At 43.1% G+C, this 26,490-nt stretch overlaps 1 protein-coding gene across 5 annotated transcripts in view; it reads left to right on the top strand.

The window, feature by feature from the left end:
* BCL2L11 (BCL2 like 11) overlaps nt 1-26,490 on the top strand; it is a 106,557-nt gene that overhangs the window by 16,515 nt on the left and 63,552 nt on the right. Inside the window, exon 3 of one of the 5 annotated variants that reach the window (XM_030195937.1) lies at nt 20,512-20,584. The exons of the other annotated variants lie outside the window; for them this stretch is intronic. Coding sequence (XP_030051797.1) covers nt 20,512-20,584 — 73 coding nt within the window. The remainder of the gene's footprint in view (nt 1-20,511; nt 20,585-26,490) is intronic. 5 annotated transcript variants of the gene reach the window in all.

Here is a 26,490-nt window from a genome sequence, read left to right as displayed (position 1 = left end):
GCAAAGCCGCCATTTTGAATTTTATTCCGCTGTTTTTTGGCGATGGCTGCTGAGGGAGTTAAGCGCTGTTCCCATTGTGGCAAGCGCAGAACAGCAGCGGGGCTCTGTAAAATGTGCTGTTTAGACGGTAGAGCCAGTACAAGCATGGCGAGCGATGATTCTTCCCGCTCGATGGAGCTGGTAGCGGGCACCATCTTGGAAGCGCCGCATGGCTCGACCCTCCCCCCCCCCCCCCCCGCGGTTGCAGAGGAGTCTGAGAGCAGAGGGGCGCCTCAGGCCGAGGCTACCAGAGGAGCTCCATTCCCCGTGGCTTCTGATTCGGAGACGGGAGGTCAGGGTGAGTTTTTTTTTTTTTTTTTTTTTTTTTTTTTTTTTTTCCCCCCGCCCCCGAGTTTGTGCTTATTTTACATAAAGCCTTCATGCTGAAAAGAGCTCTGTCGCAGGTGTCTGACACTGCATTGCTACCTGGTCCTCCTCCGACTGATGATGGGCCGGGGCTGATGCCAGACGTGGATGCCCCTGAGCATTGGATGCACGCTAAGCATAGATGGGTAAATTCCCTGTTTGGAGAGTGGCGCCCCCCCCCCCCCCCCCCCCCCCCCCGTGGTCGGGCTGTGGGGACTCTGAGGGATCTGGCAGGCCTTCGTGGTCTGAAGAGCCAGAGGAAGGTGCCGGATTGCCACTGGATCTGGATGATACTGCGGTTTGGATTTTCCACCGCGATGAGCTGCCAGCACTTATCTCTGATGCCTTACAGGCCCTCTCTATTGAAGATCCTGCGCTTGGCAAGGCCTCCTCTGGTAATCCGAGGATGGCGAGTACTAAGAAGCCTGCTCGTGCCTTTCCTTTGCATGACTCCATCCAAGAGCTTATTTCTGCTCAATGGGCTGACCCCGAGAGGCCCTTGAAAGTGGCCAGGGCGATGGGGCATCTTTACCCTCTGAGTGAGGAGCACTTGGCCCTTTTTGGGATGCCTAAAGTGGATGCCTTAGTCACGGCGGTGACAAAAAAAGACCACCCTCCCAGTAGAGGTCGCCCTGAAGGACATTCAGGACCGGCGGCTGGAATCAGCGCTAAAACGGTCCTTTGAGATTTTGGGCCTAGCCTTAAGGGCGTCTGTTTGCAGTTATGCTGCTCGAGCCTGCCTCTCTTGGTTCAACAGGCAGTGGAACAGCCCGTGGATAGTGCGGAGTCCCTCACTGAGGTTGCACCGCGCATGGAGTCGGCCTTGTCATTTTTAGCTGATGCCCTCTATGATCTGGTCAGAGCTTCGGCTAAACAGATGTCTGTGGCGGTGTCCGCCCGCCACCTTCTATGGCTACGGCATTGGGCAGCTGACATGGCCTCTAAGCAAAGACTAGAGTTGCCCTTTCGGGGCCTTCTGTTATTTGGAGAGGAGTTGGAGAAGATTGTTAAAGACCTGGGGGATGCTAAACCCCAGCGGTTACCCGAGGATAGGCCGCGGCCTTCTTCCAAGGGTCAAGTGGTTCCCCCCTCCTCCAGACCTCGCTTCCGTGAAGCTAGAAGGTATCGCCCGGGGCGCTCTGCTAGTTTTACTCAACGTGCCCGCTTTCAGCAGAGGAACTCCTTTTGCTCGGACAAACGCTCCGCAACGGCAGGCTCAAGGCCAGGAGTTCAGGGCCGTCCACAATGATGGGACGCTGGTCCACTCCTCCTTTACAGCTGTAAGAGGACGTCTTTCCGTCTTTCTTGAGGAGTGGACCAAGATTACCTCAGATCAGTGGGTTCTGGACTTGATCAGAGAAGGTTACCGATTGGAATTCGGTGCCCCGTGAGAGACGTGTTTGTGGAGTCCTGATGCGGTACTGTCGTCAAACAGGTGGCGGTAGAGGAGACCTTACAAGTCTTGTTGCACCTTGGAGCGGTGATCCCTGTGCCTCCCGTTGAACATGGCTGCGGTCGTTACTCCATTTATTTTGTGGTGCTGCGAAAAGGCGGGTCTTTTCGGCCCATTCTCGACTTAAAGAAAGTCAACGAGTCACTAAGAGTGCGGCATATTCACATGGAAACCCTGCACTCCGTCATTGCGGCGGTACAGCCAGGAGAATTCCTCACGTCTCTGGACCTAAAAGAAGCTTACTTGCACATTCCTATATGGCCCCCGCACCAACAGTTCCTCCGGTTTGCGGTGTTGGGAAATAATTTCCAGTTTCGGGCCTTGCCTTTTGGCCTCGTCACAGCTCCCCGAACCTTTTCCAAGGTAATGGTGGTAGTAGCTGCTTTTCTCAGGCGAAAGGGTATCCGGGTTTACCTGTACCTCGACGACTGGCTCATCAGAGCGGACTCTGCAGAAGAGAGTCGTCATGTAACAACCAGAGTGGTCTCAGTACTGCAGTCTGGGCTATCAATATACCCAAAAGTCACCTGATCCCCTCTCAATCACTAGAATATTTGGGGGTCTGGTTCGACACGGCCTCGGGGTTTGTCTTTCTACCCGACCAAAGGCGGTGCAAGCTTCAGAATCAGGTCCTTCTGCTCCTGAGGATGCCTCGCCCGCGAGCTTGGGACTTTGTCCAGCTGTTGGGGTCGACGGCCACCTTGGAAGTCGTGCCATGGGCGAGAGTGCACATGAGACCTCTGCAGATTGCCCTGCTTCAACTATGGTCTCCTATGTCCCAGGATTATCAACGCAGACTCAGTTGGCTCCCTGCGGCCCGGCTCAGTATGGAGTGGTGGCTCTCAGACAGCATGCTGCGGCGAGGAATGCCGCTACCGCTTCCCAATTGGTCACATTGCCAGGGAAGCTATGCCCAGGGTCTGTTGGACACCCGAGGAACCGAGGTGGTCCATCAATCGCTTGGAACTGAGAGCAGTATTTCACTGGCCTTTCACATGACCCTGGAAGGACTGGCTGTCAGAGTTTTGTCAGACAACATGACAGCAGTGGCCTACATAAATCGACAAGGCGGCACTCAGTGTCAAGCAGAGGCCGCTCAGATATGCCACTGGGCCGAGCTACATCTGCAGCTTCTGTCAGCAGCTCACATAGCAGGTCAGAGCAACGTGCAAGCCGACTTTCTAAGCAGGTATCAAATCGACCCTGCGGAGTGGGAACTGGCAGATGAAGTGTTCCTTCAGTTCTGTGCCAAATGGGGAACGCCCGTAGCGGATCTTATGGCCTCAAGCACAAATGTCAAAGTCCCGTCCTTTTTCAGCAGACGGAGAGATCCTTGCTTGGCGGGGTTGGATGCCTTGGCTCAACCCTGGCCCCCGGGCCTCCTGTATGTGTTCCCTCTTTGGCCCTTAATAGGGCAACTCCTGCGAATTCGGCTGATTCAAGGAGTGGTGATCCTCATTGCCCCGGATTGGCCCAGGTGGCCATGCTATGCTGACCTCCGGCGGATGCTGGTGGAGGCTCCCCTTCCTTTGCCTCTGGTACTGAACCTGTTGACGCAGGGCCCGGTGACCATGGAGGATCCCTGCCACTTTGGTCTTACGGCATGGCTATTGAGAGGGCGCAATTGAGAGACAAGGGCTATTCTAACAAGGTCATCTCCACTCTTACTGGCCCGCAAGCGTTCCACTTCCGTTGCCTATGCTCGGATCTGGCACCAGTTTGCGCTTTGGTGTGTTTCTAAAGCGATCACACCCATGTGGGCTTCTGTCTTGCCGATACTTGACTTTTTGCAGGATGGTGTACAAAAAGGCTTGGTCTATAATTCCCTGCGTGTTCAAGTGGCAGCCTGGGCATGTTTTCGGGGGAAGGTCGCTGGCCTCTCCCTGGCTGCGCATCCAGACATTGCATGGTTTCTTAGAGGGGTGCTTCACCACCCGTGCGGGCCCCTTCTCCGGCTTGGAACCTGGGGCTAGTATTAAAGGCTCTTCAGTGTTCACCCTTTGAGCCGCTGAGGCGAGCTTCGGGGAAGGATGCAACTCTAAAGACAGTCTTTTTGGTGGCCATTATATCGGCGAGACTGGTGTCTGAGCTCCAGGTGCTGTCCTGTCGAGACCCATTTCTGCAATTCTCAGAAGTAATGGTGCGTACTGTGCCTTCCTTCCTGTCTAAGGTGGTTTCAGCGTTTCACCTAAACCAGCCTATTTATCTGCCCTCCTTTACTAGGGAGGAGTTTCCGGAATCTTTTGGGCAGTTGCACCTTCTGGATGTGCGCAGGGCTTTGTTGCAGTATCTGCAGATGTGTAATGCTTTCAGGATCTCTGATCACCTTTTTGTATTGTCAGGTCCTCGCAGAGAGTCTCCAGCGTCTAAAGCCACTATAGCCCGTTGGCTTAAGGAAGCCATTTTTTCTGCATATCTGCTATCTGGTCGGCCTCCGCCTGACGCCTTTAAGGCACATTCCACAAGAGCGATTTCTTCCTCTTGGGCTGAGATGGGAGCACTCTCTCTTCAAGAGATATGTAGTGCAGCTACTCTAAGCTCTCTTTTGCCCGTCATTACAGGCTGGATGTGGCTGCCAAGAGGGATGCGCTTTTTGGAGCACAAGTGCTTGCGCGTGGTGTGGCTTGTTCCCGCCCTATCTAGGGATTTCTTTGATACATCCCATTCGTAATGGATTCATCTGCTGCTGATGACAAGGAAGGGAAAATTAGGTTCTTACCTTGGTAATTTTCTTTCCTTTAGTCACAGCAGATGAATCCATGATCCCTCCCTGATTGACTCTGTTTTGTGTTCAGTTTTTCCTGCAGACATGTTCCCTCTTTGGGAGAAGTTGGAAAACTTTCTTCAGGATTTCTGTTCTTCTACAGGAGGTTGCGTTTGTCCCTCCTTTGGGTTACTGCCCCTGTTCTGGGGTCTTCATTCGCTGTGAGGAAAGTTCATGTTTTTCTACTTTGCGGTTTAACACTGCTTTGGAAGCTTCAAAATACTGAGAGGCAGGTGGAGCTAGCCGTCCTAGACGCACTATGGTTTTCAGTGTTCTCTAGCTCCCCCTGCAGGTAGGTGGAGACACAACCCATTCGTAATGGATTCATGTGCTGTGACTAAAGGTAAGAACCTAATTTTCCCATCCTCTGGGATGGTGCCAGGAAAATATAAGATTTCTACAGTTAAACTACTTTTAGAGGGTGATCACTTGGGTATATCTGAGTTGAGTAGCTATAGACCGATCACTGTGGTTCCTATAATATTGAAGGTACTTTTTTGCCAGTTCATGGAATGTGTGGAGCTGACAGTGTCTGGATGATTATCAATGAGGTCTCAGGGAAGGACATAGTGTTAAGACTTCGTTGTCCTCTTTAGATGTATTAAAGCAGGGGATTGATGAAGTCATACATTTTGCCTTGTCTCTCTAGATGTGTCATTGGTTTTTAAGTCAATCTATGTAGTGGGGTGAGTTACCTAGGTTGGTCAGTTGAGAGTCAAAAGTTAATTAGGTACTCAAATAATTACTTCAAGCAAGTACTCATCTTAAAGAGCTAAGTTTTGTTCTAATATTCTTTAGCCAATAAAGTCTGCGCATAGAGGTTTTTGGGCCGATGATGAGGAAGTCCAACCCCAGTTTGACTTTTTTTAGCTGTCAAGGGGTTTCTCGAGGCCTTTTTCCTCTTTAAGAGTACTTGCTTGAAGTAATTATTTCTTTGAGTACCTAATTAACTTTTGACTCTCATTGGTTTTTAACACAGTTGATATTGATCTTTTGTTATTAAAGCTTAAAGGAATAGGGATTAGTGGAGCAGTGTGTAACTGGTTTGCTTCTTTTTTGAAAGGTTGTTAGATGCAAGCCATTAGTAAGGGAGAGGAATCTACAATGAAGCCAGTTACTAAGGGAGTGTCACAAGGCTCTGCACTTTCTGCCTTATTGTTCAACATCTGTATGGCTTTGTTGGGTGGAATTTTTAGGAATGTGCAGGTAGAGTACAGGATCTATGCTGATGTGCACTTTTTTCCAGTCTAAAGAGGTTTGGTAGGATTGATTAAACAATTGAGTTGTATGTATGCTGTACAAAAATGGATGCTTGAATAGATTAGTTTTTTTTTTTTTAAATTTTAGTAAAACTGAATTGATGTTTGTAGGAAAGGATGCGGATCTCTTACGTTGTTGGTCTATGAGCTTTGGGTGATGCCAGTACAGGAATATGTGTGTGTTGGATGTAATTTTGGACTATTTACTGTCTATGAAGGATCAAGTATTGCAGGTGGTTAAGTCGGCATTTAAAGTTGCGACCTATGTTGCCACATTGTGATTTTCGGTCTGAGGTAAAATGTTTAGTGATATTACGTATTGATTTCTGCAGTGCGCTGTATTTGGTTTTGCCAAAATCAAAAATACCAGGCATTGCAGGTGATACAAAATGCTTCTGCTTGATTTTTAGCAGGTGTGTCCTGGTTTGAGCACATATCTCCAATCTTATGCTCTTTGCTGGTTACCAGTCCACGCTTGATTACAGTATAAGGTGATACAGTTGATACACGGAGCACTGTACTCTGTGTTCCCTGATATTTTAAAGATGTAATTCAGGAATACCAACTTGTTTGATTCTTGTGGTCTGAAAATTTGAAGTTTTTGGCAAATGCTAAATTGCAAACTGTAGTATATGCTAGTACACGGAACACTGCATTCTCAATAACGGGTCCACAAATCTGGAAGAAATTACCAGGTTATTTGAGACTGTGTAGTAGTAGGGTTCAATTCAGTAAGTTACTGAAGACATTTGTTTGAACATGCATGGAGCTAATTGTCTGTTTTTTTTTTTGTCTAATTCAGTGCATGTTACTGTTTTATTGTTTCTTTTATTGTGTTTGTTGATCTGTGAACCGCCTAGTTGTAGGCGGAGTAGAATTTTTAAAAATAAATCTCTGTTGACTGGGTCTTTGAACATTCTCTATTACGCCCCAGTTCAAAGGCTCAAAGGCTTCCCATCTCTCTCAATTTATAATTTTCTTGATTCATGAAAGGGCTTCATGTCAGCCATCTTTTCAGTAGCCTCTTGTGTCAAGGGAATATATTTCTCTTATGAAGCCACTGTTTGAGCCAATGGAGTTGCTTCACTCGTATATGTTAATTGGAAGGCCTTCTTTTCTAGCAGTGGTTGCTTTTCACTAGAAGTTGTTTGCAACTCATTCAGAGTTGACAGGTTCCTGTAAGTTTGATCATGACACTCTCTTTATCTTGAACACTGGCTACCGATCTCACAATTTACCTCTAAGATCATCCTATCTCTCGTTTGTTACTTCCTTGTACACCTTCCAGATGTCTGAGGTCTTTTACTCAACACTTGCTCACAGTTCCTACTATGAGAGAGATCCATTTTGAAATGATCTGTTCAAAAGATATTTTGATGTGAAGGGACCTTGACTCTGGAACTCGCTTCCACCTCATCTCTGTTTAGAAACTAGTCTTGATAATTTTAAAATTGATGTTTTTATTAAAAAAAAAAAAGCCTTTGGGCTTGTGTTTGTGGACCCTTAGCCCAGTTTTTTGTAGTATGGTGGTTTGTGTGTTTGTGATGGTTCATTGAGGCTGTAATATCGTGTTCCCTGTCCTTTTTTTTTTTTCCCCTCTTTTCCTATCCTGTATTGTAGTTCTTTTTCTTCGTTGATTTATAACTTTTGTGATTTGTAAACTACTCAGATGGTTCGTACATATGGTGCTGTATATCAAGAATAAACTAAACTTGAATTTCAAGACTGGTTACCAATGAACATGCTCAATTGAATCACAAAATAGCTTTACATTCTAAGTTCTTACCACAGGTGGTCACTCTTTTTCCAGGTCAGTGAGGAAATGGTGCTTCGGTGTCTCCTGTAGGTAAGTTTGATAAGCAATCCTTTCTCTTTTTCTTGAGCCATGGTACTAACTGAAAGACTAGGACCGCTGTGCCTGGGAAGACCCACATGTGTTTAGAACTTTTTTTATATTAATTTTGAGCTTTGGAAGAGTCTGCCTGTCCTGGCATTGTTGGCTGATATCACCTGCTTGTGTAACCTGATCAGTTTTAATTTCTAAAGAAAAAACTGTTGTAGATGAGAAACAGTGCTTTGTAAAACTGTGCAGGGAGTGTACCTTTGTCGTCTGCACATAGGTGTTTCTGGGGGAGATGTTTTGGTGGAGCTGGTAAAATCCTGATGTGTGCAATATACATGCATATTTACATCTGTTTCAGAGCAGATGTGAATTTGTGCACTATTAGGAATTGTAGGAGTCTATCTTTATAAAGATAGGTTGATGCCTATATTAATAAACGAGCATAGAACTGGGTGCATTTTTTAAAGTTTGGTTTTTGTTTTGTTTTTTTTTAGGGCTACTGTTATAAATTACTCTTTGTGTCTCTTTATAGTGCTTATGCATATCTATGCATTGTATAAAGACTATATTGGATGCCTTTTGCTTTGGAGTCAAAGCTCTGAACAGATTTTGTATGTTTACTGTGACTGTATTTTCCATCAGGCTGGAAAATCCATGTTGAGTTTTTAGCACTGCTGGTAAGTTTCACTTTTCCATATCACTTTTATTTGTTCTCTTACGGTGTAGGATTGTTTTGTGCCGCAGCCTCTCCAAGATTGTATTTTCTCATTCTTTACCCTTAGCATTAAGCCGGCACATGGTTTTTTCAGTTGTGCACCAGTGTAGTTTACTTTGGCAACATAATCCACATCCTTTTCTTTCCATATTTCTTTATGGTACCAGCCAGTACAGTACGCAGTTTTCTGTGGTGCACATGATGTTTTGCTTTGGTCAGACAGTATTTTTTATTTCCTTTTTATCTTTCAGTTGCAGCGTTCTTTTTAAGGTACTCATGGATGTTTTATATACACAGGGGTTTTTTTTTTTTCACTTATATACCACCACTCCTGTTCAGTTTGTTTTTTTTTCAATTACCTCTTGATATTTACGTGGCAATTTTTTAAATGAGTTTTTCCAATCAAGTTCACATTTAAGTTGCTTGCATTTTATGTTTTACTGTACCAGCATAATAATCTTTCAATAATACATCTAATATATTTTATAAAGTATTTACATTTTCAGCTTGTGATTTCTGATTTTGCCAGCAGGATGATTTAATTGGTATTACTTTGTAGACTTACACTATGTTCATTATCTCCTGTCTCTCAGCACACATTTTTAGTTCACTATATATATAAAGTGTGTTTTTGTTTTTGAAAATTGATGTTTTTATAAATAAATGGTTAAATTTTAGATCTTTAATTTTTACCCTACAAGCATGATGTTTCTGTTTGGATTGTTATTTATGCATATTTATGGATAGTATGCTCATTATCTTCTGTGTCTCAATGCATATATTTAGCCCACTATGGACTAGATTCTATATATCACGCCTAAAAAAAAAAAAAAAATGGCACCAAAATGAAAAAAGCCTAGGCGTATTCTTTAAAATACGCCTTAATTAAGACGTACTTTATAGAATAAGTCTAAATTTCCACATTTATAGAATACACCGAGCACCTGTCGACACGACTACATTTAGTCAGCATGTAAAACGGTGTAAATGCCGGTTCCTGGATTACACATGGACCGGGTGCATACGACGTAGAATTTATGCGCATCACATAGAATACACTTAGACAGTTGTGCTTGTAAATTCTAATTAATGCCAATTAGTGTGAATGCTGATTATTTAGCAATTATCAGCACCTGATTTACTTGTGAACTAATTAAGTTGCATGCGCAAATACAGTATACAACTATATTTGTGTGCACACTTAAGTTGCGCTATATAGAATCCAGGAGTATATGTACAGCTTTTATGAAGTTTGTTTTTATGTATAAGCCTATGGTTACAGTTTTAGATATTTTTACACTATGAATATGATGCTCCTTTATTGGATTTTTCCTTCATGTCTGCATATGTTTTTTTTATTTTTTTTTTTTACTCTTTCGTATGTGTTTTGGGATATGGTTTTGTTTTCATATATTTAGGATATAATTTTGATATTTATTTTACATGTTAATTTATGGTATCATGTATGTTTTTTTTAAATTTATTATGTATGTGTGTTGTATGTCTGTTTCCTAGGCTCCTGAAGCAGGCACTTGCATGCCCAAACACAGTTCCATTTCGAGTTTGTTGGTAGTATTTTAATAAACCCTACATATCGAGATTTTTTTCTTCTTCCCTGTGCTTTTTGGAAGTGCCTCACCCTATTCCTTGGTTCTGTCTACCTGCAGTCATAGGGACTGGTGTTCCTCCACTTCACTTGGTGGTTTTTGTTTCTCACTGTAGAAGAAAACCAGTACTGTGTATGAACAGGAAAATAAGTGTCAAGTGTTGGAAATGCTTCTTGATACCAGCAATAATGGATAAATCTTTGCAGTAATAGTAAGATGCTTGAGTAACTAGGCCCTTGATGGAAGGACGTTGCAGATTTCAAATTTTGCAAAACAGGTTTTTGTGTTCTTTGTCTGCTCCACACAATTTGGTGTTATTTCATTCATGAGATTATTCATTCCTTAATTCTGTTTTTTCTCACTACAGAACTAGATTACTGCAAAATCATTTAACAAGGTTGTACCCAGACCTTTTTAAAAAGACTTCAATCCATACAGAATGCAGCCATCTGTCTGCTCTGTGATGTATATCGTTATACCTCTCCATTGCTTCAATAGTATCATTGGTTACTGATCTGTCAACATATTCTCTATAAACTAGTAGTTTTCACATTTCAGTCCCACCGGCGCAGCCTACCTCTTTTTCTCCTCTTTCACTATTCCATACTCCCCAGCTTGCCTTTTACACTCAGTAGACTTTCAGCGTAGTCTTGCCTGGTCCTAAATCTGCTCAACCAGTCCACTTATCGTACTTGTTTTCTTTGCTGCGCCTTTTCATTGGAATTCACTTCCACTGGACATTTGGGCAGAATCCTCTTTTAAAACTTTCAAAATAAAACTAAAGACGGCTTTTTACCGATGCCTTTTCCACGGAGTAATTTATTATAGGAAACCGCTGTCATTCTCTGTCCATTGTCCTCTTCCCTTCTTGTTTTGTTCTATTCTTCTTCATCTAGACCTCTCTGTTTATCATAGTAACGTATGTAGTAACATAGATATCGGCAGATAAAGACTTGTACGGTCCACCCAGTCTGCCCAACAAGATAAACTCGTACATATGGTATGTAAACCTGTTCTTGATTTATCCTTGTCATTTTTAGGGCATAGAGTGTAGAAGACTGGCCGGCACTAGCCTAGTTCTAAAATTTCTGAAGTTGTAGTCAAAGCCCCCGAAAAGCTGCACTCCAGCCCATCCAAATCTAATTCAGTGTCCATCAAGGCACAGACTGTAGGTCCAGCACTGGCTTTCCTACCTAATCTCCCCTAAACTTCTTTAGATGCAATCCTTCTAAAATATCTGCTCTCTCTTTTCGATTTAATGCCCTCATCGGTATCAGCTTCAAAATAATTGTTTTTTGCTATCTCAATGCAGTTTATTTATTTATGGTTCATTTGTATCCCACATTTTCCCACACATGCAGGCACAATGTGGCTTACAGAAAAATTAGGAAAATTTACAATTTAAGAAAACATTGTAAAGTTGACAAAGAATAGACAAGGGGAACAGTAGCTAACAATGGAGAACTAAGCAGGGTGGGGGATCGTGTTGGGAATATCAATCAGCTGAGTAACTAGGGGAGTACGTTTTAGCAAAGAAGTAAGTTTTCAGCAATTTCTTGAAGAGGATGTGGTCCATTTGCCTTTTGAGGTGCTGCGGAAGAGCATTCCAGTATTTAGGACACCAGTAGCGGAAAGAAGAGGTGAAAATCATCTTATATTTGATGCCCTTGCAGTTTGGGAAGGGTAGTTGGAGATATGATTGTGCTGCAGGCATGGCATTCCTTGGTGGAAGATCAATCAGGTTGAGCATATAGTCCGGAGCAAGACCATAGATGATTTTGTGGGTTTAGGAGCAGATTTTAAAAATAATACGTTCCTTCACAGGCAGCTGTGCTCCAGAATAAAACATTTTTATCTTTTATCTGGTGCTTGTACTGTACTTTTTCATGGTACCTGGAAGATTCTGACAACTTTGTTTATTTGGGGAAGCTGCTTAATTGGGACAAGTACTGGAATCCTGATGTGTTCCAATTAACTGGAATCTCCTATATCTAAATTGTCTACCGAGATGCTGCTGCCAGAGGAAGTGTTTCAGCATCTGACTTGCTCCTCTTAGATGGCAAGAGTGCTTTATTGATAGGTGGGCATGTTTTCTCAGACACTAATATTTTACAGTGGTGGAGTCAGAGGAACTTAGGGGGAAATTGGTAATGAAGGTTCAGGGCACATACTTAATTTTTCAGTGTTTTCATCTTCCTGTACACTGTCAAATTGTCCTGCATAAGCGCTCCTTGCACGCCAAACACAGCGAAGGTGACAAAAAAATAGAAGCAAGGCGATGATGATCGCTTGCCTCAGGAGTCTAAAAATAACAGTAATAACATTGTAAACAAATAAGATGGATAACTAAAAAAGATACAAAATATAGCTGTATTCATAATGAGGAAAACAGAGCTGTATATATCTATAAACTTAGTAAAACCAACATTAAAAGTTCATAAGTCTAAAAACTTAAAATGACACGATGTATACATATGACAAAAATCTGATAGGGAAAAGCAAATATTATTATTACATTTGTACCCCGCACTTTCCCACTCAAAGCAGGTTCAATGCAGCTTACATAGTAAAAGGAATACAGAATATTATTAGAGGGTAAAAGTAAAATATATCAGCATAAAAGGCAAGATGAATAGGTAGAAATAGGCAATGGAGAGGGGAGTGAGGTGGGAGATATAGTTAGGGTTAATGTCGTTATCTTTAACAATTTACTTTCTAAAACATGTAATAAGTGTGAGTAGATAGAGCAGTTGCCTAATAAAAATGTATAAAGTGCCAGATACAGTGCATACATATTGCTGAAACAACATAGCTTACACAGCCTTCTTGAGGAGCGTTCTCTATCTCAACATAAAGTTACCATAAAAAAGCTATTTCAATAAATGAAATACCTAAGAGCGTTAGTAAGGGTGTGATTTCCAAAATCAGGCTGCAAAATTACATTTCAGGTAAGTTGATGTGGAAAAGAGGCAGTTAGATGGTATTCAATTCCCTCTCTGAATAAACAATGCGAAAATCCATGTCACTTAACCCTATTCCACTTAACGGAATGCCTCCTCTAAAAACTAATAGAGAAATTCTTCTCCATTATATATTGTTAAGCTGGCAGAACCACAAAAGGTTATAGAACTGTGGACTACAAAACAAAGAAATTTGCAAAACCAAAGGAAAAATTATATATATAATCAAAAAATTACCTTCAGTTGGATGTTATGTACTTGCTAGCCAAATTAGCCATGGATAGTAAAACACCTAAAATAAAGAGGCAAGGAATTTAAGCTAAAATGATTCAAAAAACATCCTGTGAGACACAAACTTTGGGTCAGCTAAGTAAAGAACCTTAAGATTAAATCTGATGTTATCTCAAATTACCGCCCAGTGGCTTCTATACCATTGGTTATCAAGTTAATGGAGAGTATGGTTAACGCTCAGCTCAATGAATTCCTGACTAACTTTGATATGCTTCACCACTCGCAGTCCGGTTTCCGTGCACAGTATAGCACAGAGACGGTTCTAGTCACCCTCTTATCAAATTTCAAATGAGAGCTATCCATCGGATGGAAGGTACTACTACTTCAGTTCGACATGTCAAGTGCCTTCGACATGGTGGACCATGACCACCTACTTCATCTACTAGACTCACTCGGTGTAGGAGGGTCTGTTTTACACTGGTTCAAGGGCTTCTTGACCACAAGAACTTACCAGGTCACAGTGAATTCTGCCACTTTTGCTCCATGGACTGCCTCCTGTGGGGTACCCCCAAGGTTCTCCCCTTTCACCAACATTATTTAATATCATGTTGATGCCATTAGCCTCAGCTCTGGCAAAATTAGACCTAAATCCGTTCATCTATGCCGACGATATTACCATCTACATCCCTTTTCATACCACCTTATCCGAAATCGCTAATCTCATTGAAGCTAGCTTCTCCACTATTGAACACTGGGCTCAGGTGTTCCGATTTAAACTAAACAAGGAAAAAAACTCAATGTCTCATACTCTCGTCAACCCATAACCAAATATCTGACACAACGCTTCCCGTTAAGGATTATGTTCTTCCAATTTCCAACAGTCTGCGGCTTTTAGGAGTGAATCTGGACATGCACCTACAGTTCAACAATCGTGTGCATTTGGTCTCCAAAAGAATGTTTAATGTTATGTGGAGGCTCCGGCGCATAAGGTGTTTCCTTACCAGAGAGCTGTTCTGTACCCTTGTGCATTGGTTAGTCCTATCCCACCTAGATTACTGCAGCGGGATTTATGCGGCCTGCAAGGTCTCTCTATTGAAAAAGTTCCAGACAGTCCAGAACACTGCCGCGAGACTGATTCTGGGAAAACGACGATTTGCACATGCTGAGCCTCTGTGCTACAACCAACATTGGCTGCCTGTGAAGGAACATATTATTTTTAAAATCCGCTCCTAAACCCACAAAATCATCTATGGTCTTGCTCCGGACTATATGCTCAACCTGATTGATCTTACACCAAGGAATGCCACGCCTGCAGCACGGTCATATCTCCAACTACCCTTCCCAAACTGCAAGGGCATCAAATATAAGATGATTTTCACCTCTTCTTTCCGCTACTGGTGTCCTAAATATTGGAATGATCTTCCGCAGCACCTCAAAAGGCAAATGGACCACATCCTCTTCAAGAAATTGCTGAAAACTTACTTCTTTGCTAAAACGTACTCCCCTAGTTACTCAGCTGATTGATATTCCCAACACGATCCCCCACCCTGCTTAGTTCTCCATTGTTAGCTACTGTTCCTGTCTATTCTTTGTCAACTTTACAATGTTTTCTTAAATTGTAAATTTTCCTAATTTTTCTGTAAGCCACATTGTGCCTGCATGTGTGGGAAAATGTGGGATACAAATGAACCATAAATAAACTGCATTGAGATAGCAAAAAACAATTATTTTGAAGCTGATACCGATGAGGGCATTAAATCGAAAAGAGAGAGCAGATATTTTAAACAATAAGATGTCTCTGCTATATACTATCTTATGTATCATATGACCATCATACCTGGTCATATGATACATAAGACCAGGTTTATCTGAAAAATGTATATATGGCTGACGTTATGACACCATTGACTTGAAATAGGATCCAATGAACATGTATAAGTGGTGAAATAGTAGCACTGATTGTGAGAATGATAAAGAGAATAAGAGAGCAGCATATTATAGGACATTCGTGCCGCTGAACAGAAAAACACAGTAATATATAATACAAACTGATAAGGCTACTGTTGAGTGCAGTGTGAAGTGCCGTGCAGTAAACATGCCAATTAACGTTTTAAAAAAAGGAGTTGATAGTGTGCATAAATGTGATACATATGCACAAAAATGCTAAATACATGCTCAACCTGGATGGAAAGACTTACTGTTGAAGTCACTACACAGTGATGCAGTCTCGAACGGCGGGCTGTTGAGGCAGAAAAATGACTCGTAGAGTCATATGTAAACTTATAGTACATCAACATTGTCTAGCTTCTGTTTTTGTCACCTTTGCTGTGTTTGGCATGTCTTTGAGACTGCAAAGGTTTCTGTTCTATATATTGTCAAGTTCCCCTTGCATCTATGCTACTGAGCTTGCCCTATGCTCCAAAGCAGCCACTTGGGTCTTGCATGCTGCCATAGTCATCTCCTGAGATATCTAGTGTTTTCTGCTACACTAAGGCCCTGATGCTCAAAACTCTGGCGCTGTTCCAAATAGCGCCATGAAAATACCACCAGAACAGCACAGAACACCCTAATGCTCAACACTAATGAGATGCAAATATAGGTGTGCTTACAGTATTGAACATTAGGGAGTTCACTGGGAGGATTGTCCTAGCACATGTGCAGAAGAGTTCCACGGTATACTTGGCTCCTGTGTGCATGCACCCGGTAAAACCTGAACATGAAGCACACTTTGGCATCTGTTTTCTGCAGCTTAAATATAAGCACTTAATTTTTTTTAATTTTTAGCATGGATGCTTTTAAATTTAGATGCAGGAAATGGACACCAATATGTGCTTTCACTTGGGTCTTCTGTTTCTCACAACCAGTGCTTAAGGGCTTGCACGGGCTTCCTCCTGCTTCCAAAAGCTATCAAAACCGGCAGATTTTTCAGAAAGATTCATGAGAAATCCTCTCTTCTAACACCCTTATGCTTGCTCCAGCATGGCGTTTTCTTTTTTTCAGAAGATGGCAATTTTGTTGTTGATGCTCTTTACTGATTGGGGAGGAATACAAAATGACCTTGTTTGCATGAGCTTGACTATATTTGCATGCTATCTTTGCTAGTACCTGATGCATTCGTTTCCCGCGCTAGACCCCTCTGAACATTCTGCGCAGGTAAATGTGGGTGCTAGTATGATGCTAATATCCTCTAGCGCCTTCATTTTCTTTTGAGCATTGGGGCCTAAGTGGCGTATTTTCTCAAAGTTGCTAAGAGCTGTATTTTCAAAGCACTTAGACTTGCAAAGTTACATAGTAACCTATGGAACTTAGTGTGCTTTGAAAATGAGCCCCTAAATACACTAAAATAGTAATGCACCTCTCCAGTGGAAGTTAAGTCCAGAATAGTGATTCCTAATCCTGTCCTGGGGGAATCCCTATCAGTCAGGTTTTCAGGATATCCACAATGGAATATACTTGAGATTGATTTGCTGGTATGCAAATTGATCTCATGCATATTCATTGTGGATATCCTGAAAACCTGACTGGCTGTGGTTCACTTTAAGAGAGATTTGTGAATCACTGGTCCAGAGTGATATGGGCTGGATGTACCAAAGGGGGGGGGGGGGTGTCTGTGTGGCAAAGACAATGGAATATTCTCCAGTCTTCCACATGGGGTCCTTTTTCAGAGTCAGAGACTACAGTGAGGTCTCTGGGTATCCTGCAACTATGGCTGCTGGGAAATCCACTCATTGGGGCTCAGTCATCTCGAACTCAAGTTGGGGAGAGCTCCACTCGTCCAGTGCCGCAAGCCCATGTCCTTATGATACATTCAAAGAGGTTCTGATGAGATGTTAAGTGATAGTGGTCTGACAAGTTCCTGAGGAGAGATTGGGAGGGGCTTCTCATTACTAACTTTTCCTCTTGGTCATCTTGCAAATGCAAGAACCATGATTTTGTCAGTAAACTTAAAAAAAATAAATAAATAAAAAGGCAGACATGCTGACCAACATACATCACCCGAGTCATGCTGTCCTCTTGGTTCTTGGCAAATCCTTTTCTAAAATACTACCAGAACTGGACAAGTTCCAAACTGGACATATCGGTTCCTATTTTTACATCTATCACAAATAGAGCTGTATGTGTTCCATTCCAACAGCTGCATTTGAAAGCCATCTTTAATTTATGCAACTGCCTGTGCGTGCTGTTCAACGTGGAAAGAGAATCCGAACAGCTTTTTATGATTTGCTGGTGTTTTGAATTCCAGCAACTTTAATTTCTAACTGAAATATTCAATTTAGCCTGCTTTTCTGCAGGCTTTTGATTGAGATATGTATATTTTTTATTATAATAGTGAGATATATGGTCTCCTGTTTTGAGGTCTGTCCTATTTTAATACAGCATTCCTTTCTATAGTATTTTTATTATACTTTGTAAGCTGCTGTGATCACGTGTCCAGGAGATATAGAAAATTTTATTAAAGGATAGTTACCAGACACTGATTTAGATTGGCCCATGTTAGCCACACTGTCATAAATGGCATGTGAAGTGATGTACATGACAAGTGTTTTAAAAAATGACTGTTTCTATGGCAGTTGTAGAGGAGTAGCTTAGGAACAGTATTCGCTCTCTACCAGTAGGTCACAACCAGTGTGAAGAGGTGGGAGGTGTGTCACAAAACGTTTTGCGTTTTGTTTCCTTTTACAACCATCAGTGCCTGCAAGCTGGGGAGACCAGCAATCTTGAGAGTCGGGTTCTTAAAAATTCCTGAAACTGGTCCCTATTTCTGCTTTGCCACTACCCCCAATAGTAACTGCTGTTTCCCGGCCCCAACTGAAAATGTTGCAGTTCTGTTGTCCATAGGCTCTATTTGCTACATGGTTTTAGTAGTATTTGCTTAACAGTATCTGGCACTGGCAGTGAAGGGATTTTGTGTTGCTGTTACTGAGATGGCACCAGAATTTGAATATATATTTGTTTTGTTGTATATAAGTGAGAAATCTGGGAGTGATGTGTGGGGTAGGCAAATTCGTACTGAACAGTCAAACAATGAAATGTTTAGGCGTGATTTCTTCAGCTGTGAATTTTAGTGTTCGGTGTGTCACATGAACGTTTGTCACGTATGTCATAACAGAAAAAAGGTTGAGAACCACTGCTGTAAACCAATAATGCCTTTTTTTATTATTTAACCTAGACCCCTGGGAGCAATTGTGCTTGTATGAATGTCATGCTGAGTGCAGTGGAATCAGATCAGTTTCTGCTGCTTATAACCTGCGTCAATTATGGCAAAAATGAGCCAATTTATTACAAAACACAAGTCTGCTTTAGAATAGTTTCTCAAGCCAGTCTGGTTTTTGGGTTACCCACAATGAGTATGCATGAGGGTACTGCACGATATAAAGGCAATGCATTCAGATTAGAGAATGACGCGTGGACAGTGTGTCTCCGCCCCCGCAGGTTCTGTCTCTGCCCCATCCCTGCGGGTTCTGTCCTCATCTGCGGAAGCCTCGAACACTTTTATGATTTTATATTTAAATGTTTTTTATTAAAATATAAAAAGGAACAATATGCTGTGCAACTGTTGCATATAAATTACAAATGGAGAACAATAATAATGAGCAGCTATAATAACCCTCCTTCCCACCAGCACCCTCTACCCTTCCAACCCCAACAATAGGTGATTTCTACTACACCAAGGAATCCTAATTTACACTGTTAAAATGTCCATGGGTATAAAATACAACCCGTTCTATATGCCCTAGACGGGAAAAATATGCCGTATGAAGCATTGTTACGGTTTTTAAATCTGTGGATAAATAAGAAGTCATCAACAATCTCAGGATTTAATCTAGCTCTTCTTTCTTCCACAGTCCTTCCTGGAATAGAAATTGTCTTCTTAGAAAATGTGTTGGTAGCAGGATGTACAGGATCCCCCATGCAAATTTTGCTAGTTGTGGCCAGTATGTTTGCTTGTTTTTCAAAAAAAAAAAAAAATATGTATCTTTGTAGGCATCACTTAAACATAAATAACAGTCCAGTTCATTAACAGGTTTCAAAGTAGAAAATGACACGGGGACAAAGTTTTCCCCCTGTCCCCGTCCCTGTGGGCTCTGTCCCTATCCCCACGGTTACTGCGATTCCCCCGTCCCTGTGTCATTCTCTAATTCAGATCTCTCTCATGCATATTCGTTATGGATATCCCTAGGTGTATTTTAGGTCTAGCTTGAGAAATGCCATTATAGGACTCCTGCCATCATGGGGTTCTGAAGATTGCAAGGAACTTGTAGGATATAGCTTAAAACATTTTTACAAATTTTAATATGACTGCATGTTAATCCAGCTAATGCTGCAATTATCGCGTAAATTATTAATTGTGATTAAACATTTTTAATTGTGATTACTAATACCTTCTGCCTCCCTTCTGCAGTTCCCCCGCATGGTTCTGTTTCTCTCTCACTCTCACTCGCTCTCGTTTTCAGTAAGTCTTTGGCCCTGCAGCCATACTGAAAAGCTTCTGGCAGCCTGCACAGGACCATTCCCTCTGACCTGTCCTAACCCTCTCTGACACAACTTCTTGTTGGGACAGGGGAGAGAGAGAGAGCCTTGGGTGGCTGGAGGGAGGAGGAAGAGAACCTCAGGTGTGTCCCCCCTCAATGGACTGCTGGCCATGCCCTGCCTTTAATTGAGCGATTAATTGCAATTTAAAATTTTTAATCAAAATGCAGCCTTAATATTTATTAGTAATAGATGATAAAGGATGAGAAATCATGATGTGCTGTGCAAGTTTGCAGAATACTATGTGGTGCATGATAGGGTCCAGTTCTCATTGAGTGTCCCTAGAGTTGTGCTTCCCTTCGTCAGGTCAGTAGTAACTGGTATAAATAAAGCAAAGTACTACTTTCAAGGGCAGTTGATATTTATTTTTATTTATACATAAGAGAATGCACTGAATAGCAGCTAATCTTTCACGCTCACTCCATGGTAGTGGGGTGACAGATGTCTAAGAGTGGGCAAGGTATTATTTGAATGCTTGGCGTATGTCCTTCTCGAGTAAAACAAAAAGCTCTCTGGCCCCTGATGCAAACACAATATGGTTCCAAAACAAGCCTGACAGTAGAGTCAAGAAGATCTGAGTTAGGCATTTATTTGTACTGAAGACATTATTGTATTTTGGAAGCTGCTGAAGAGTGTTGCTGCCAGAAGAGTTCGATATGATTTATTTTGTTCTAAGCGAAACCTGTGCTTTGGTGACTGTTTTGCTCTGGATCCTCACATTCTTACTGTTCACTATTTTCAAGTTGCAGGTACCCAGGCATCATATGGATGTATATGGTTAGTAGCATCTATGCCTGATGCAGAATATGTTGAGAGGTAGGCAGTTCATTCTATATCTCCTCAAAATTTAACAAATATTAGTCTAGTGGGGCACATGGTAGGCATATGGACACATGTTTATATATATATATATATATATATATATTTTTTTTTTTAAAATATTGTCTTCCTGAGAAGGTAAAAGTTGTGTTATAGCAGTGGGGCTTTCTTTTAAAGCCTTTACAAATTTGTCCTTCCTTGATACTAATAATGAAACCCTTTGAGTGATTACTCATTGATACTTGAGGACAGTAATGGGCCTAGGACTTGCATGTTCCAAGTGATTCACTCGTTGCATTACATTATATTACATGGACACTTTACCCAATGCTAGCCTTTAGAATTCAGTGTGGCTTACTACATCTAAGAAACTTGAATTCCCAGGCATTGTTGTCTAGCCATTTGCATGCCTTTGGAATGAACTATAAATCCTCTTGAACTGGTAACCACCTATTGCTTAATTCTATATCTGAAGTGCAGGAACAAGTAAAAGGTGTACCATCTCTGATTCAGAAAGTTATTACATTTCATTTGGTGGGAAGTTAACTGGTATCTATCTACTAATACCATCTGAAGTCTGAAACTGGGGAAGTGTAAACAATCAAAACCAAAAAAGAAATACAACTTGCAACAAGTAGGCTGCAACAGTACTCGCTGCTTTTTTGAGAACAAAGGCAAAGTCAAAGTTCTTGAAAGTGGAATGGAGAGTACTTTTGGAAAGTGCATGTAACTGTTTGCAGGTGCTGCTGGCACTTTAACAAGTGTTCCCAAACTTGGAGAGACTGGTCATCCAAATCTAAGTTCATGTAGAGATGGCAAGGAAACTTCTGATATGTGTGTTTAGTTGTGAAAGAAAATATCTTCACATCACTTCCATTTGTCTGGAAACATCCTCTCCTCCCCCCCCCCCCCCCCCCCAATTCAATTGTACATTAGGGCTGTACTGAATATTCAATTTGAGTTGGCCTCAAATTGATTCGTATTCGTCTGAATAGTGATTTAAATTTGAATTTGAATAATCCGGGGCTCTACTGTGCTAAATCCTACTGAAAAACACTTGATCTCTGATTTCACATTGCTCCTTTTATTGTTTATGTTAAAGCTGAATGCCTAGTATTTGTATTCGTATTCGGCCAACTATTTTTCATTCTATGAGGACATGAGGCCATAATTCTCACAGTTGGGTAATATGATCCCGCATTGCCTGGTCCAGAGCTTCTAACAAGCTTAAACAGAGCTTTGTGGATAGCAAGAGTCGCTCCACCTCAGGTGTGAGTGCCTTTCCCGCCTGCCACAATAGCGCTGTTACCTCAGTTATTTTTCTAACGCAGTGAGAAGAAGCTGGTTTTGTGGCATCTCTTCACATCTAGTCTGAAAAGAGCTTTATTGGTGCCCATGATCAGGTCTCCTTCCCCCCCCCCCCCCCCCCATTATATTCTTAGTTTAAATTTTCTCTTAAGTTTTAAGTTTTTCTTTTATTTTCCGCATCTTTAGGTCGTGTTTAGGCCTTGACTTCAGCTGGGTTTTTCCCTTGTCTTTTTCTGGTGCTTTGCCCCTTTTTTTCAGGCACCATTGCTTTGTGAGTTGGCTGCAGAGGTTTTTCCATCCATGTTCATTCAAGTTCCCAGTAGCTTCAAGTGCTGTACCCGGTGTAGTTGGACTATCTCTGGCAAGGACACCCATTCTTGGTGTCTTCAGTGTTTAGGGCCCAACCATAGCCCTGCTAACTGTCCTCTGTCTTCAGGTGAAGAAGCAGACCTAGGTTGCCAGAGAGGTTCAATGCGAGAGGAGTTTTGGAGCCAGGTCCGATTTCTCGACGTTTGCATTGACATCAAGGTCTGCACTGGTATCTGGAGCATTGGTCTGCATGGCTTCTACTTGGCCTCTTGACACTGAGAGCGGTAGTGCATCGAGTGGGACTCCACCTGTCTCGACTCTGACTGCTGTGCAGGGCCCCCGGGACCATTCAGTATCGGACCGGACCCCAAGGCGATGTGAGGATTCGGCATCATCCTCGTTGGCACTGAGAAGCCTTGATGCTGAGCTTCGGGCAAAGGCCAAGAAGCATCGGCATCAATTGTCCTCGATACACGGTGCTGGGAGCTCCGGGACGTCAAGGGATTTGGCACCCGAGAAGCATCTGTGCCAGGAGGACTGCACCCCCTCCATCAAGGAGGTGCTGATGCGTCGGTCCCCTAGCAGCCAGGACCCAGCTCCCATCTTGATCCCATCAGTTCTGCAGCCTGACTTGGAGCTGGCAATCCAGCCTTTCCCAGTGTCGGCCCTCAAGGAGCATATCTAGGCCTTGCTTCCAGAGCTATTGGATGGCCTCTTGCAATGGTGTGCTTCAGGGATGCTTGTGCCTACCCTTGCATCGGCATCAATTGTCCTCGATGCACGGTGCTGGGAGCACCGGTACGTCAAGGGATTTGGCACCCGAGAAGCATCTGTGCCAGGAGGACTGCACCCCCTCTATCGAGGAGGTGCTGATGCGTCGGTCCCCTAGCAGCCAGGACCCAGCTCCCATCTTGATCCCATCAGTTCTGCAGCCTGACTTGGAGCTGGCAATCCAGCCTTTCCCAGTGTTGGCCCTCAAGGAGCATATCTAGGCTTTGCTTCCAGAGCTATTGGATGGCCTCTTGCAATGGTGTGCTTCAGGGATGCTTGTGCCTACCCTTGCACCCGTTGTTGTCCCACTTGGCCATCAGCCTGTGGAGCAGCCTACGACGCCGGTGTTGTATGCAGCTTGTCTGCTACCACCCAAGCTGGTACCCCCTCGGTCTGTCTATGGAGGAAGCTTCACCAGAGTCGAGGCCGGAGCAGGCTTCTCGATGCTCCTCTTAAGTCTAGGCAGGCTCGATCTTAGCCCTCCCATGAGTAGTTGCTGTGACACTGATGAGGAATGCTCATGGGATGAGGATCCAAGATACTTTTTGGAGGATGAGGCCTATGGTATACCCTCTGAACCCTCCCCTCTGCTTGAAAGGAGAAAATCTCCACTGGAGAGCCTTTTATTTAACTGTTTTGTGAAGGAAATGGTTGAGTCCATTCCATTTCCTTAGAGGTGAAGGACGAGCCCAGGGCCAAGATGCTCGAGGTCCTGGACTATGTCTCCTCCTAGAGAGGCTGTGACTGTCTCCATGAGGTACTCAAGGAAGTTCTCATTCAGAATTGAGAGTCCCCTCTGTCGGTCCCTGTTCTGCCCAAGAAGATCGTTGACCAAATCAAGAAACACAAGTTGAAGAGGGGTGCCTACTACTCTGAGACGTAGGTACGCTACCTCCTCTTGCCAGCCTGCTCATGCTCAACCCCATCACACTCATTCTCGTCAGCAGCGTGCACCTAAGCCCCCTGCTGCTCCCCAATCAAAGCAAGGGATGAGCTTTTGTCTGGCCCCAGCAGAGCATAGCCAGTGTCCATCCCGCACAAATTGCTGGTTTGGGGGAGGCTGAAGTTTTTCCACGAAAGGTGAACCCTTATAACATTTGACTGGTAGGTTCTCCAAATAGTCCATCTTGGATACTCCCTAAATTGACATCTGAAACCTCCAAATTGCCCACTAAGAGCTCATTACTTCAGCTCTCAGCATGAGCACTTACTTGCAGAGGAATTCTCAGCCCTTCTGAAGGCCCATGCGGTTGAGCCTGTTCCACCAGGGGAGAAAGGGCAGGGATTTTATTCTAGGTACTTCCTTGTCCAAAAGAAGTTGGGGGGGGGGGGGGGGGTTGCTTTCCATCCTAGACCTTAAGGGCCCTGAACAAATTCCTGGTCAAAGAAAAGTTCAGGATGGTTTCCCTGAGCACCCTTCTCCCAGTCATTCAGGAAAATGATTGGCTGTACTCTGTAAATGGAGTGCACTGTATATGCATCCTTCAAGTCCAAAGTGCACATCGGATAAGCGCATGCTCTGTTTAACTACATGCTGTACTTTGGTTCCGTTTTTGGCGCCATCAATTTCTATGGGGATAAACTTCGGTTTAGCGCACCACTGATAAGTGCAAGATTCGCTTATATGCATGGTTTAAGACTGCTCCTCTGCAGGAAAGACTCCGCATAAGCGCACGCACGGAATATGGAAGCCGATTGACACGTGACAAAGGGGCGATAAATTTGAAATATCGTTGGTTAACTGCCACAGTCAGAATAAACAAAAGAAAGTTGTTAGAGTATACACTGGAGTCGTCATCATCATCACGGAACTGTAAGACTTTAACACTGGCTGAACAAATAGAAGTTCTTTAAAAATTAGAAAACAAAGTCAAGTATCTATTGCTAAAGAATATGGTGTCAATCCCAGTCAAATTTCACGTATCTTGAAGCAGAAAGATCAGCTTTTGGAAGACTGGCAAAACAATACAAATCCACACAGGATACGTAAACGGGCGGGAAAAGCTGAGGATGTAGAAAATGCTCTTCGGTGGGTTTCTCAAGTCAGGAGCAGACAGTTTCCTATCAGTGGTCCACTGCTTATGGAGAAAGCTAATCAGCTAGCTGAAAGTCTTGGACTAAGTCAATTCAAAGCCACTTTTGGATGGTTGGAAAGATGGAAGGAGAGGAACAACATAAAATTCAAGAAACAGCATGATGAAAAACAAGACGCTGATGACTTTGGTGATGGAAATTGGGTTGTTTCAGTTCTTCCTACCATCTTGAACGAGTTTGCACCTCGTGACATTTTCAATGCTGACGAAAACGGTCTCTACTGGCGAGCGATTCCTGATGGAACACTTGCATTCAAACAAGCCGAAACTACAGGAAGGTCGAAGGACCAACTGACGATCCTCTTTTGCTGCAATATGGATGGGAGTGAGAAGTTGGAACCACCTGTCACTGGAAAGAGCAAAACAGCCTGTTGCTTCAAGAATGCTAAGCGACTTCCTGTGGCATACGAGGCTAACGCAAATTCATGGACGACTGGAGAAATTTGGAAGCAGTGGCTAAAGAAGTTAGACACTAGAATGTGGGCACAAAAGCATCAGATTTTGTTGCTTTGTGATAATTGTGCTGCACACAGTGATGATGTCAGGCTGTCTAACGTCAAGGTGGTCTTCCTGCCACCAAACACTACCTCTCTGATCCAACCTATGGATTAGGGCATAATAGCCAATTTCAAACAACATTATCGGGCTCTTGGGCTACGTCTGAGCGTTTATGGATGACCAGACAGGCAAGGATAAACCTGCTGTTGAACTGGCTCGTAATCTATCACTGTTGGATTCCTTACATATGCAGAAAGAAGCCTGGAATCATGTTACACAGACAACCATTGTGAACTGCTACAAGCAGGCAAGCTTTGTTAAGGATGTGGAGAGGGACGAAACAAATGCAGCTGTTGCAAACGCGTCAGATGAACAGGCTATTGACATCCAAGCCGGTGTTACTGAAGAGTTTCATCACTACGTAGCTGTTGATTATGATCTACAAACAGCTGACAACAGCACTGATGTCGAGATATGCGCCTACACGCAGGCAACGGCTGATGATGAAATGAGCAGTGAGGCACATGCTGATGAAATTCAACAACCTCCTGTCACTTTTGCAAGAGCGCTGGAGAGTCATCACCGTGCGGGCCTATCTGGAGACCACTGGATGTCAGTGCTATGACAGTTTTTATCATCTGGCAGACATAGTCTATGGAACTCAGACACAATAGTGTACAGAGGACTATGACTGATTACTTCAAGTAAGCCTAACGTCGGTTAACGGAGACTGTATACTGTACGTATAATAAACAGTACTGTACATATGTTTATCAGATGTCAAGCTTTTTTGGGTCACAATGGTTAAGTGCACGCGTCGGTTAACTGCATGTATTTCTTTGCTCCCAGACCCTTGCACTTAAGTGGATTGCACTGTACTCGCGTCCCGATACTTCCAGAGCCGCGTGTTGCCTTTTGGCCTTG

Source organism: Microcaecilia unicolor, chromosome 3 (genome assembly GCF_901765095.1).
Source record: "Microcaecilia unicolor chromosome 3, aMicUni1.1, whole genome shotgun sequence".
NCBI lineage: Eukaryota > Metazoa > Chordata > Amphibia > Gymnophiona > Siphonopidae > Microcaecilia > Microcaecilia unicolor.
The sequence above is the reverse complement of the archived record's forward strand: the minus strand, read 5'-3'. Positions and strand labels throughout refer to the sequence as shown.